At 49.9% G+C, this 13,761-nt stretch overlaps 1 protein-coding gene across 7 annotated transcripts in view; it reads left to right on the top strand.

Annotated features, from left to right (window-relative positions):
- The first annotated feature begins 361 nt into the window (after positions 1-361).
- The window catches only part of Asap3 (ArfGAP with SH3 domain, ankyrin repeat and PH domain 3), a 41,473-nt gene continuing 28,073 nt past the window's right edge, over positions 362-13,761 (top strand). For 4 of the 7 annotated variants that reach the window (XM_021263038.2, XM_021263040.2, XM_021263042.2 and 1 more), the window contains exon 1: positions 363-602. In XM_021263038.2, coding sequence (XP_021118697.2) covers positions 474-602 — 129 coding nt within the window. In that variant the 5' untranslated portion in view covers positions 363-473. Of the gene's footprint in view, positions 603-13,761 lie in introns of all 7 variants that reach the window. The other 3 variants (XM_004850554.3, XM_087215582.1, XM_021263041.2) reach the window with 2 other exon arrangements.

Raw genomic sequence — 13,761 nt, forward strand, 5'->3', positions numbered from 1 at the left:
GAGAAGGGGCGCACGGATGGGGCAACAGGCGTGGAAGGGAAGGGTACAGACGAGGAGGAAGCTATGGGGCGAAGCGCCGGGAGCAGCTTCCGCGGAGTCTGGAGGGGGGGCGAAGCTGGGAGGAGGCACGGTCTCGGGGGCGTGGCCGACCAGTTAGGAGAGGGGCGGGCTCTTCCGGATTAGGCCACGGGGGCGGGGTCAAGGAGTTAAGCGAGAGACCTGGGCTCCCCTGGGGCGGGGCCTAGAGGGGGGGAACCGAAGGAATTGAGGGCGTGGCCGAGTCAGAGCCCTTGAGGGCGGGGCCGAGAAGTTTGGCGAGCGGCTCGGGGGCGGGGCTGGGGGGCTCTTGGGGGCGGGGCTGCGGAGGCCAGGACGGCCCCCGCTGCGGGCTTTGAGGCCAGCATAGCTCAGAGCAGCGCAGAGCCCCCCACGCCGAGCTCCAGCAGACCCCGTGCCCAAGCCCAGCGTCCGCCATGCCCGAGCAGCTCAGCGTCGCCGAGTTCCTGGCAGTCACCGCCGAGGACCTCAGCTCCGCGGCCGGGGCCGCCGCCTTCGCCGCCAAGATGCCCCGGTGTCGCGGGGCGGCGCTGGCGCGGGAGGAGGTGAGGGGACGAGGCGGGAGGGGCCGAGGCTTTCGCGGGGCCTGGCGTTGACCTTTCCAGGCGTGACCCGAGCTGCTGTGGCCCTTCGCGGCGCCCCAGAAACCCGCCCCTCTCTAGATCAGTGCGAACTGAGCGCATCTCCAGCGTCTGCGGGTCCTCACGGTAGAGGTGGTGGAGGGCCCGAGGGACTTTGTGAAGGCCCTCGAGGTCACCTCGATGAGAGCCTCCACATGTCAGGGTACATCCCCCAAATGCTCTGGGAGACCTGCCCGTCTAACAGCTCTGTGTTTTCATCTTCGGAGTTCCACCAGTGAGCCCCCCAAGCCACTCTCCTTCTGAGAAGTAGGCTCAGTCCGAATTTACTTCTCCCCGGCAGCAGGGAGGCCCCTCCCCCTGGCCGCTGGTTCAGAGACTTGGCCAGCCTTATGGAATGAATACGAATGGGAAGGCGCCAGGAGCTGGGGTTCACCTTGGCCTGACTGTTGGCAAGTTTATAGGCTCCTCTCCCTCCCCTCTCCTCTTAGTGTTTCCCGGCAAAGCCTCCCAGGCCTTTTCTTTTGCCCTTGCAGGCTGCCCCACCCCATTCCCGTGCTCACTGGAGTTCATTCCTTGTCTCTGAACTTGCTGCAGCTTCCCTGGCTCCTCTGCAGGGAATATTCTTGGGCAAACATGCCGTGGGTTTGGGCCAGAGGAGACTAATGTGATTGTGCAGCTCCCTTCCAGAGGATGTCCCAAATTGAGGTGGCATTTTCGACATTTAGCACCAGAGCCTCCCATCCTTCACCATAACTGTTCTTGGCACCTATGCATGCCAGATACAAAACACCATAGTTGCCAGGTGTGGTGGCACATGCCTGTAATCCCAGCACTCTGGAGGCTGAGGCAGGACGATTGCTGTGAGTTCAAGGCGAGTCCGAACTACTTAGCAAAGCCAGTCTCAAACAAAACGAAACAACAAAACTCTAGTTATAATACTCTTCAGAAATGGCTCTCCTTCTCCCCTGCAGTCTTGTTTGTCTCTTTTTGTAAAGATGATAGACGATTGTACAAAGAGCATCAACTTTGGAGGAGGCCAACCAATGTTCAGAGTCTGGCTGTGTTCAGAATTTGCCAGCTGGGTGATCTTGGCCACAATGACTTAATCTGTCATCTGTAGAATGGAGATAATGTTTCCCTCACAGGGCTATGGTAATACATGAAGCAATGTGTGTAAAACATGCATCTTGATAAGTGGAATGACTGCTGTTTCATTGAGAGACCTCATTAGACAATGAGTGGGTCTCTTGGGTCTTCATTTCTCTTCAGCATAGTAGGAGTATGTTTTAATGAAAAATAAGCAGCCAGTGGGGTTGGAGTTTCTTCCTCAAGCAGAATCAGTGGTCTAGAGTCCACTGCCTGTGAATGTGGATATTTTACTTGGGGCCTCATAGGGAAACACTGCCACACAGCCTCATCCTGAGAAGAGTTTCTTGGGGTTTGTCTTCATGGCCTCGAATTTCATGACTAGGAAGAGCTCAGTGCCAACCGCACTCTTAGGACTTTCATGGTTCACCCTCTTCAGGTTGTTCATTTGAATGTTAAATCAGCAGAAGGGGCCTCAGTGTGAACCTTTCTCTGTGGGCAGAAATGTCCATTTATGCCATGCATCTGGCCTTGCCTGGCTTTGTGTATGTGAGCACTTCGTGCTGGGGGAGGGGACCCAGAATGGGTCAGGAAGCCCAGCAGGCTCTGGTCAGGGCTCTGCTTTGCTCTAATTCAGGCCAGACAAAACTCAGTTTCCTTTGGCCTTCAGACCTCTGTTGCTTACAGGGGTTCAGTTTTGCAACAGAAAGCTTTGGGGTTCTCAAACATGGCCTTTCTCTTCAGACTTGTAGGAGGGAGCATATCAGGAACCCAGTAAGTCATTGCCCTAAAAGTTAAGAATCTGCCTTTGGATTAGACTTTCCTGAGGTTTCCTGTTTGGTTTTGCATTTGTGTTTGTATGTTGTTGTTATATCATGCTTACATGTAGTTTGATGCTGTGACACCTCTGACACCCCCACCTACCCAAGCACGACTAACTCATCCCCAGCCACTGGGGCCATGTGGCTGACTCAAAGTGCAGCTGTGCAGCTGATTCTTAAACAAAGTCTTCCAATTCCAGCTGGTTTTCTGGAAGTGATAGAGACCCTGTCCTAGGACTTGCAGCCTTTCTTAGCAGCCTGTAGGGAAGGACTCTGGGCAAGTCACAGGAGACTTGAATATCCAGGCTGAGGGACCTTTAACATAGAAATCAGCCTGTCGTGCCTGTTCCCAATGTATGTCCTCAGAGAAAAACTATTATCGGTGAGGTGAGGGGTGTGCTTAGGGAAATGTTTATCTAAATTGGTATCATGTCTTATAATGGACAGCTTGAATTTTGTTGGGGTCAAATTTATCTTTTCCTTTGTGATTCTTGCTTTCTAAAATCTTGCTATAAAAAGTATTTCATTCTTGGGTTTTTTTTTTTTTTGGTACCAGGGATCAAACTTGGGTCCTTGCGCTTGCGCAGCAGGCGGCGAAACCACTGAGCTAAATCCCCGGCCCTTCATTCTTAATTTTTAATATTCATGTGAATTTTACAGTTGGCTTCAGAATAGGACTCTATTTTTTTTTTGGAAAATTATGTAATCCTAGAGATTTTTTGCAAGAACCATAAACATTCTCAAACTTGTTTCTTTTTTTTTTGGTACCAGAAATCAAATTCACGACCTTGTGCTTGAGAAGCAGGCGTGGTGCCACTGAGCTAAATCCCTGGCTCTCAAACTTGTTTCTGTTGAAGGGAAATTTGTTTTAAAGAATTCTCATTGCCTTGTAGACTCAAAGAGCAGGAAGTACAGGTGGACCTCCCAGGGCCTGGACCTCCAGGCCGGGCCTCTTCAGGAGTAAGGTGGCTCCTTCAGCACTCTTGCTCTCTGGCTTCTGTTTCCCTCTGCACTCCTGATCCATGCTTTTGCTTCCCTGTCATTGCACAGGCCCCACAGTGTAGCTTCAGCTTCTACATTCATGTGACCTCACTGGTCCAGTGTCTAAAGGTAACCGAGCCAGTCTCCTGTCCCACTTCCAAGTTCCTGGCAAAGGCTGACAACCCAGCCCTGCTTCTGGATTGGTTTCAGAAGCTGGGTCTCCACCCCTGGTTTCATCAGCAAAGGTCATGGAGAGACAGGCTGAGGCAGGGTAAACATGGCCACAGAACCTGACCAGGTGGCAGGGGCCACATCTCAGGAAAAAGAAGTTCCTCTCCACTTGGCATCCTCTCGGCTACAGGGAGAAGTGCTGTGCCCATCCTGTGTTGTACCTCCCTGCTTTAGAGCATTTGCATGGATTCCCACAAGTACATGAACCGTAGCTGGCAAAGCTTGGGTGGAAGAGAATTGAAAGGATGGCTCGGAATGCTTAGGGGGTGCAGCAAGACTTGGAGGTCCTTGAATGCCAGTTAGGCATTTGGACTTTTTAATGGGCAGTAGAGACTGACAAACCAGTCATATTGTCCAAGGAGTGGATGAAGCTGGCTCTGCCGAGGGCCATAGCAGCATGCCAGGCCCTGTTGGGCACTGGGCAGGCACATTGCTCAGTAAAAGAGATGCAGGCCCTGCCCTTCCAGTTTACAGTCTTCTTGGGGAAGACAGACAGGAATCAAGTAAACAAATAGGTTAGAAATTACCTATTAGAAATGTTGTACCAAGTGGCAGGAAAGCTCATCCTCCTTGTCAAGGCCTTTCTGAAGGTTTGGTCCTGGGTCCTACCTCTCCACCTCTAGCCTCATTCTGCAGGCTGTCTCATCCACACCCATAGCTTGTGTCACCTCCCTCCTCTAGGTGACTCATACATTTGTACCTCTAGCTCAGAGTCTCATGTCCAGCTGCTCGCTTGCCAGTTTCACTTAGACTACACTCATGCCTCTCCCAGGCTGGTCTCCAGAGTCCCCTTCCCAGCATCCCTCTGTAATTTTGAACAAGCCAGAAGGCTCTCACACCACCACCATTCTCGCCCTTCCTCACTGTGGTTATCAGTTGGACTTTCTGTGAATGAGGGAGTCAGAGAAGGACCTGCCAGTGCAGAAGGAAGGAAATCAAGAGTGGATTGCCTCTGGGAGGCATGTCTGGGGAGCAACTGACGCTCAGCTGCCCAGGTGCTTCTCAGGTGAAATAAGAAAATGAGAGATAGGTGTGGTGGGCCGTGCCTGTAATCCCAGCACTCTGGGAGGCTGAGGGAGGAAGATTGCAAGGTCAAGCCCACTCTGGGCAATTTAGTGATTTAATGAGAACCTGGTCTCAAAAAAAAAATTTTTTTTTTTTTTAGAAAAGGAAAGAAAGATAAAGAGAGTGTCCCTGGCTGTGGCAATATAGAGGTTGTTGGTGACATTAGGAACAGATTTTTGTGCCATTTTCTCTTGGGCAGACCACCTGAGACAGTGAGTGCACGCGTGCGCGCACACACACACACACACACGCACACACACGCACACACACACTCCCACCCTGCACAGTGAGAGGCTCCACGGATGAAGGCAGGCCATGGGAATGCTTAGAGGGCTCAGAGCCTGAGCAGGGAGCAGCTGCTGAAGGTTCACTGACTAGGCTGGTTTTAGACTTTGACTGAGCTTTTTAAAGCCTCAGATGCCTCAGGCTCCACCCTGAGCCTTAGGAATCAGAATCTCCCAGCAGTGAGGTCTGAGCAAGTGAGTGTCCCAGCAGTTCCCAGGTGACTCTGATGAGCAGTCAGAGTGAAAACAGTGCTGGTAAGCTATTATTGTAGGCCATTTGGGGTCAGTCATCCATTAAACCATATTTACAGAGCGCCTGCTATGTACAGAGGCAGCGACTGCGGGCATGGAGGTGACCAGACAAGGTCCCCATTTCAGAGGAGGACTCTGCCAGAGAAGAGCTGACTGACAGCCCACTGCATACCCAGATGTGGCTGAATTCTGTGACCAGGGGCTGGTTACTGAAGCCAGACAGAAGTGGGTGAATTCCTGTTGGCTGTGTGACCTTGGGCAAATAACCTTTCTGAATCTTGGTTTCTCCATCTGTAAGTCAGAGAGGATAACTCTTTTATAGATTTGCTCAAGGGGATTACATATAAGGCACCTGTCATATACCTGGTACATACCACATACCAGGTACTGAATAATTTTTAAAATTTATTTTTACTGAAAACATAAGCAAGCCTGCACACAGGGTGGTTAGAGAGATCAGGAACCATACAGAGAAAAGGGAGAATAATTGCAACAGAGATGAGACAGTTACTATAAGTGAGCAGTAAAATTATCTGTGCAGTCTGGGCTCCAAAGCATGTACCTTGGAGGTGTCCAGGAATGAAGACTGAGCCTGGGTGTGAATGAGGCAGGATCTCCCCTCAGGTCTGCCCTTTGCTCTCCCATCCACTCGTTTTCATCAAACATTTGCTAAGAGCTTACTCAGAAGTTCCTGGCTGCACATTGCAATCCCCTGGGTTGCATTTAGGTAGATTTTTTAAACACTGAGATAAAATTCACATAACATAATATTTAACCATTTAAAAACATACAATTTAGTGCCCTTTAGTGTCTTCATAATGTTGTGCAATCATCACTACTAGCTAGTTTCAGAACACTCCCAGCACCCCAACAAGGAACCCTGAACTCAATTACCCCCTATTCCCCCTTTTCAAGCCCCAGCAACTTTCTGTCTCTGTGGGTTTCTCTGTTCTGGACACTTCATACAAAGCAGCTCACAATACATGGCTTTCTGTGTCTGGTTTCTGTCACTTAACATAATGTTTTCAAAGTTCACGCATGTTGTTTGGGTTGCTTTAAAAGCAATAAAAACGGGAATAGCAGCAGTGTTGTAAGCATTTTCCTTATGTTAACTCACATAACCTCCACATAAGGTAACTTAAGGCAGCTCGAGGTAAAGTGACCTAGTAAGTTGGGTTGCCAAATGACATCCAGGATTTCTGCGCAATATTTGGGATGTACTTAACCTAAAAGTTATTCATTGACCATCCAAAATCCAAATAACTGAATGTTCTGTATTTATTTTTGAGAAATCTGGCAACTTCACTCGGGGTAAGTGATAGAGCCAGGATTTGGACTTGTGCTGTTGGCCCCACTGCTCACTCTGCTGGTGACATCTGGTTCCCCCACCCATCCCCAGGGCCTCTGACTTAACAGGTCTCAAGTGAGACCCTGACATCCTTTTTTTTTCTTTTTAAACCACTGCATGTGATTCCCCTAGGCAGCCTGGGCATACAGAGGAGGCAAGTGCTGGGCAGGATCGGCTACTGTGGAGCCTAGTGGCGCGTACCCAGATAGGTGCTTAACTGTCCAATCCAGATCAGTCCTCTATTATCCTTTTTGACAGAGGGGGAAATAGAGGCTCAGAGCAGCTAAGTCATGTGTGTCAGGTCACACAGCTAAAAATGCTAGAACTAGAATTTGCACCTCAGGACAGTATGCAATAAAAGCTGGATTCTTAACCCCTGCTGCTTTTTCTGTATCCCCACAGGGCCTTGCTAATAATGTTCACTCATTCTTCCCACAAGTCTTTATGGACACCCTTGTGCTGGACCCTGTGCTGGGTGCTACAAACACCGGGGCAGATGAGGCAAACCCCTGTCAGACGTGTGTGGTAAACAGTGTCTCAGGTGCTCTGATAAAAGCCGACAGTGGGCTCAGTTCTGCTGTGGTCGGGAGGGAGTGATTGATAAGCTGAGTCAGGAAAGATGCAGTGTTTGCTAGTCAGAGTGGAGAAGAGTCCTCCAGGCAGAGAAGGCGGCATGACCAAAGGTCTGGCAGCTGCTCACAGCTTAGCACAGTCAGGAAATTGAGAAGAGTCCCACAGGCTGGTGTGCAAGCTGTTAGCAATGGGTGGCAAGTCCCAGGGGCGGGGGGGGGCCGTCCCATCCTGACCAACATGGTAGCCCCGACAGTGGCAGGGACCAGACCCTGGGCTGCTCCGTCCTAGCAGGCAGTCTCCTTCAGGGCTAGGTGGAATTCAGGGCTTTTGGCCAGGGGTCTGGCAGGAATCTTTGGGAATCTTCGGCCATCAGCCCATCGGAGTTCTTGCTCTCTTAGCTCATCACTGCCGAGCAGTCTCCTGAGGAAAATCCCAGCCAGGAAACTTGGGGTTTGCAGAGGCCTCAGCATAGCTGAGGCCACCGCTCCCTTCCTGCCACTCCTCCTCCTCTCTGCTGCCCACCCCCTGCCAGGGACAGTGGTGGGGCTGAGCCAGCAAGCCTGGACAGGTGCCCAGGCTGGGACAGTCTGCGGAGGCCCCACCATGGGGCGCATGGCCCGGCACGGGTGCTAGCAGGGCAGGAAGGAAAACAGCCAGAGGCCAAGGGATCCTGAAATAATAAATGTCAGAGCTGGTAGGAGCCTTCCCTGTCACCGCCCAGCCTCTTCATTCCAAGGAGTAATCTAGAAGCCAAGGGCCCAGCAAGGGAAGGAGGCAGGCAAGGCCACCCTTGGGGCTGGGGCACAGCTGGGCAGCCCCAGTCCTGGCTCCCACGCCTTGCAGTGCAGCCACTTGGGGGCTGTGATAGGCAGGACCAGGGCCCACCTTTGGGTGGAGAGGCAGAGGGGCATCTGGGAATGCTCAGGCGCTGGGCGTGGGGGTTCTCCAGATGCAAACCATTTGCAGACTCTGCTCCTGCCAGTGGTCAGGGCTGGAGCAGCCTTGCAAGGTGTTGTAAACCCCATGTCTGAGTCCCCAAGCTTCCACTTGGAGTAGGATTTACAGCTCATGTCTGTCTGTTCTAAATTGTTCAGGTGGGGAAACTGAGGTGCAGGAGGAAGGAGTTTGGCAGAAACAGGCTAGAAATTCAGCACCCTGTCCACACCACCTCCCACTCCAGGGCTCCTGGTCTCACATCCTTGGGCTGTGTGTGTTGGAAGGCCATTTCCTGAAGATGTTTCTGCATCTCCTGTGAAGACGCCCGCTGATAATAGCTGGGCCCTTGTTAGAAAAGATGGCTGGGGCTCCAAGGAGTGGGTTGGCTGTAGCGTGGTAATAAGAGAGGGCTCTGGAGGAGGCCCAGGCCACTGTACTTCCTGGAGCTTCCCACCTGGCCTTGAGCCGATGGCCCAGCCTCAGCTTCCTCTCTGGGAAGTGGGAGGATAATGACCACCTCTTAGGTTTGCTGGGAAGAATAGTGAGGCCCAAACAGAGAGCTCCTGCCCCAGAGCAAGCGCTCCCTAAGTGGGGCAGTGGGTGAGGCGGATATAGACTCTTTTCTGAGGCTTCCTATTGGATGATCTGCTGCTCCAAGCCAGTGCCGGGCTGTGTGCCCCATCACCCTGTCCTGCCCCAGGGACAAGGCTGCACACCCATGTCCTGCCTGGACATGGATCTGCAGCTGGGCCTGAGTGAAACTCACCACCACAGGAATTTGTCAAGTCACCTCTGTCCTGTAGAGCCCTCCAGGAGCACCCACCACTTGCAGGATAAATCTTCAAGGTTTGGTTAAGAACTCAGCCCTGGGGCCTGGCTGCCTGGGCATGAGTTTAGGTTCCACCACTGACTGGTTGTATGAGCTTGGGCACATGTTGTAACTTCCCTGGGCCTCAATTTCCTCATCTGAAAGGATGCTCTGAAATAATATTAAGTGGGTCAGGTGCTGGTGCACAGCAGTGAGGCGGGAGCCCCAGCTCTCTCATTACTATTAGTGTGCTCTCCCCTCTGGTCATTCCGGGGCTCACACTTCTACACCAGCCCTGTGAGTGTCTCCTCTACAGGCCCTTGGCTGTAGGGCAGATGTGCTGAGGGCTTCTGCCCTGGGGACTTTGCCTCTGCTCCCCTACATCATCTTCCCCTTCCTTGCTTTGCTTGACTAAGGTGTCCTTGTTTCTCAGGTGCCAAAGGAGCATCGTTTCACTCCAGCAGCCATGGGGAGCAAGGGTGCTTCTCCCCTGCTCCCAGGTTGGCCACAGCTTCTTTGGCCCTCAGCAAGCACCTCATCTGTGTCACATCTACCCCACTGGGCTGTGAGCACCTGAGGCAAAGACCAAGCCTGACATCCGATGTCCCCAGCACCTGCTCAGGCCTGGAGGACAACCAGGCGCTCAGCTGGAACTATGAAGGACTTTACCCCAGTGCCTTCCTCTGCCCCACCAGGATGAAGAGGGGCAGGTGGGCACATTTGAGATTACACAGCTAATCAGGGGCCCTGGGTCACCTGAGGGAATAGACTGAGCTGAGGTTGCTCCAGAGGTGAGACACTAGCTAGGAGACTTCTTGGGCCCACCCTTTATCGCTCCTTTCCCTAGGGAGTTCCCTGGCTTCCATTGAGGTTGGGTAAGTGGGTGAGAGAAACCAAAGTTAGAGCATGGCTTAGACAGGACAGCTTACATTTGCATGGGCCACAAAAATTGCTCATTTATTTATTTGTTCATTCATTCATTCATTCATTGAGACAAGGTCTCATTAATTCAGGCTGGCCTTGAACTTGTGTGTAATCCTCCTGCCTTAGCCTCCCAAGTGCTGGAATCACAGATGTGTGCTACCACACCTGCTAACACTCCCAGTTTTATGATTCCCCTTTCAGTGGGGGTGGCTGGAGCAGCAGTGACTGTCATTCTTATTTTGTAGGTGGAAGCCCACAGCTCAGAGAAGGTGGGAACTTGCTCAGGGTCATGGTGCTGGTGAAAAGTTGGGCCAGAGAATTCGGTCTCCTCACTCTATATCCTGCTTGCTCATTTTTCCCTCCCTCCCTCTATTCTTTCCTTCCTTCATTCCTTCCTTCTCTTCCCTTTCCCTTCCCCTTCTCTTTTCTTCCATCCTTTTTTCCTTCCTTCCTTTCCTTTCTTCCTCCCTCTTTCCTCCCCGCCCCCCGTCTCTGTCTCTTTCTCTGTCTCTCTCTCTGTCTCTCTCTCTCTCTCCTTTCTGAACTGAGGATTGAACTCAGGACCTTCCACATGCTACACAAGCAGCTCTACCACTGAGCTACATCCCCACTAATACCCCTCTAACACCAAAATTTTTAAAAAATCTTGATACAGGCTCTTACTAAGTTACCCAGGCTAGCCTTAAACTTTTTTTTTTAGTACTAGGGATCAAACTCAGGACCTTGTGCTTATGAGGCAGGCGGTGGCACCACTGAGCTAAATCCCTGGCACCTAGCCTTGAACTTTTGACTCTCCTGCCTCAGCCTCCCAAGTAGCTGGGATTATAGGCTGTGCCACCGCACCTGGCGTCCTGTGCTCTTCCTCTGCAGTTCAGTCATGGCATTTGGCGGCTCCCCTGAGCCAGAAGGTCCTTTTGGGCAGATGCTGCCTTAGCCCCTTCCTGCCTCCTTTGTCCTTGGCCTTGGCCTGTTTACCTAGGCCAGACTGTCCCAGACCCCACTGTCCCATGCCATTGTTCTTGTTGAAAGCCATGTCCATTCATCCATTGAAAAGGGACTGGCCCATGGTACAGTACTGAAGTGGCAAAATGAGTTTCAGGTAACTTGGTGCTGAAGTTCCCAGCTTTTCTGAATATAAGAATCCTTTGTCTTCTTTTATTAATTTATATTGTAGAAATTTTCAAACATACATGAGGGTAGAATCACCCACCTTAAACAATTATCAATATTTTGTCCACCTTATTTTTTCATTCCCCAGCCCAGACTTTTTTCCTCTTACAGAGAAGTTGGGATATTCACAGAAACAGAACAGGATGGTGAACCCCACTTACTCATCACCCAGTCCTGCTTGGCCCTCAGTCCACCAGCTTTCCTACTTCTCATCTTATTTTGAAACAAATCCCAAATAGATTTCATCATTCAGTAGTTCAGTGTATATCTCTAGACAGTAAAGACTTCTTTTTTTTTGGTACCGGGGATCAAACTCATGACCTTGCGCTTACAAGACAGGCACAGTGCCACTGAGCTAAATCCCCGGCCCAGGACTTCTTTTTTGACATAAATATTACCATTATTATGGTCCCTAAAACATTAACAAAGATTCCTAAATCATCAATTAGCAAGCTTTCAAATTTTCAGTTGTCTTACAATTTTCCTAACTTTTTACAGATATTTTTTAAAAAATCAGGACTCAAGTAAGATTCATGCATTGTCATTTGATGATATGCAATATAACTTTTTTAAGATTCTCCCTCCTAGTGCTGGTGGTGCAGCTCAGCTCAAGTGGTAGACCACTCGCCTAGCATGTATGAGGCCCTAGGTTCCATCCGCAGCACTACATGGAAGGAAGGAAGGCAGAACAGAAGTTTTTACTGGGGGTTACACCCAGGGGCCCTTCACACTGAGCTGTATTCCCAGCCCTTTTTTTCCCCCAGTACCAGAAATCGAACTCAGGGCCTCACACTTGCCAGGCAGGCACTGTACCACTGAGCTACATCCCTGGCCCACTCAGCCCTTTAAAAGTTTCTTTTTTCTTTTGAGTCAGAGTCTAAGTTGCCCAGGCTGGGCTCAAATTTATAGTCCTCCTGCCACCTTTCCAGAGTGCTGGGAATACAAGCATGTCACTGGCATTTTTTTTTTTTTTTTTTTTTTTTGTAGTTTACTTGTTAAAGAAACTGGGTAGTGAAAAAGGAAGAAAGAAACTGCATAGCAGCCAGAAGATGTAGCTCAGTGCAAAGGTCCTGGGTTCATTCCCTAGTACCAAGAAGAAACCTAGGAAGGAAGTGAGGGAGGGGAAAAGAAAAGAAAAAGAAACTGGGTAACAAGCCAGCCATGGTGGTGCATGCCTGTTATCTAATAATCCAAGCTTCTTGGGAGACTGAGGCAAAAGAATCATGAGTTCAAGGCCAGTCTGGGCTACATAATGAGATCCCATCTCAAAAAGAAATTAAATTGGGTGGCTTGGTACACAATTCTACAGTCTTGTTGTGCTCATTGTTGCCTACCAGGTGTGGTTGAGCGAATTTACTGATCTTCTGCATTTCCTGTAAATTAGTTATTAGAACTAGAAATGAGAAACCCTGCTTTTTTGCACTTTGTGTATCACTTATTAATGTTCTAAATGTAACTTGGTTTGCACATTTTAAAAACCTGTCTTAATGATCATGTTTAATTCATTGCACATATAATTTAATTTTCTTCTTGAACATCAGTCAGAGATGAAAGGAGCCAAGATTCCCACCTCACAGAACTCCCTTTGAAGGTCTCACAGACCTTCCCACAGCAGTTGGTATTGACTGATTGAGAAATATGGGAAAGGACAAAAAGCCGCCATGAATTCAAGAATGTGTTCAAAGAGGTCTGTGTCCTATTGGTCCTAACAGCTGCACGAGTTTTTGGAATATGGTCAGATGAATCTGTGACACCCCCTTTTTTCCCCTCTATCCAAATCTTTGCCGGCTGAGCATGAGAATGTGGAATTGGTCTGAAGTTCCTGGCAGGAACTCTGGGGACCCCCTAGGTCTGGGCCCAAGGCTGGAAAGGAATAAGGGAGCTAAACAGCTTGAATTGCAGTTCTGCCTCCTGGCTTGTGCAAGCTCGACAACTCTCCACCTTTCTGATCCTCACTGGTGCACTTATCAGCCAGATGGCAACAAAAATGACTCCCTCGTTGGGATTGTGTGAATCTTCAGTCATGATGAAGTTAACTGTCCACTGTGACAAGCTGGAAAGTCCTGTACAGGTTTCGACTTGGATCTTTTCCTTAGTTTGTTTGCATTTCCAGTGAGACATAGGGCAAGAGACTGGTCTGAACTTTGTTTCAAAGTACGTAATCGTCTGTGTCATGAAGGGGTAGCATTGGATCGTCTCTAATATTCCATGACTTAGGGCTCCAAGGAGCATCATCATGTTTCAAAGCAAAGATAGGAAATTGTTTCCATCTCCTGTACCAACTGCAGTGTAATTGGTAGAGGCTGCCTGGACAGCTTGTCTTAGTGAAATGATTCAAATCCAGGGACAGTGCGAAAAATACTGTGGTTGATTAATGATGGACATAATGGTCATGGGAAGTATGAAAGTGGTGCCTATGCTCTATATGAAAATGGTTCAAAGGAATGAATGTCTAATAGTGAAATTTAATCTGCATGTCCCAAGGCCCTAGTACTAATAGCTCTGCCCACTTGTTGGGTTGTCATGGTAACCACAGCTGGCACTGAGAAACCACAGGAATGAAGAATGGGTCCTATTGATGCATCTTGAGCCAGGAGTGGGCAGGGGGAGCGGTCATGCAGAAGGCCCTTCTAGGCAGGGCAGC

The sequence above is a fragment of the Heterocephalus glaber genome, unplaced genomic scaffold (genome assembly GCF_053883595.1).
Source record: "Heterocephalus glaber isolate CG9 unplaced genomic scaffold, H.glaber_assembly_v1.0 deba00001452, whole genome shotgun sequence".
NCBI classification, from domain to species: domain Eukaryota; kingdom Metazoa; phylum Chordata; class Mammalia; order Rodentia; family Bathyergidae; genus Heterocephalus; species Heterocephalus glaber.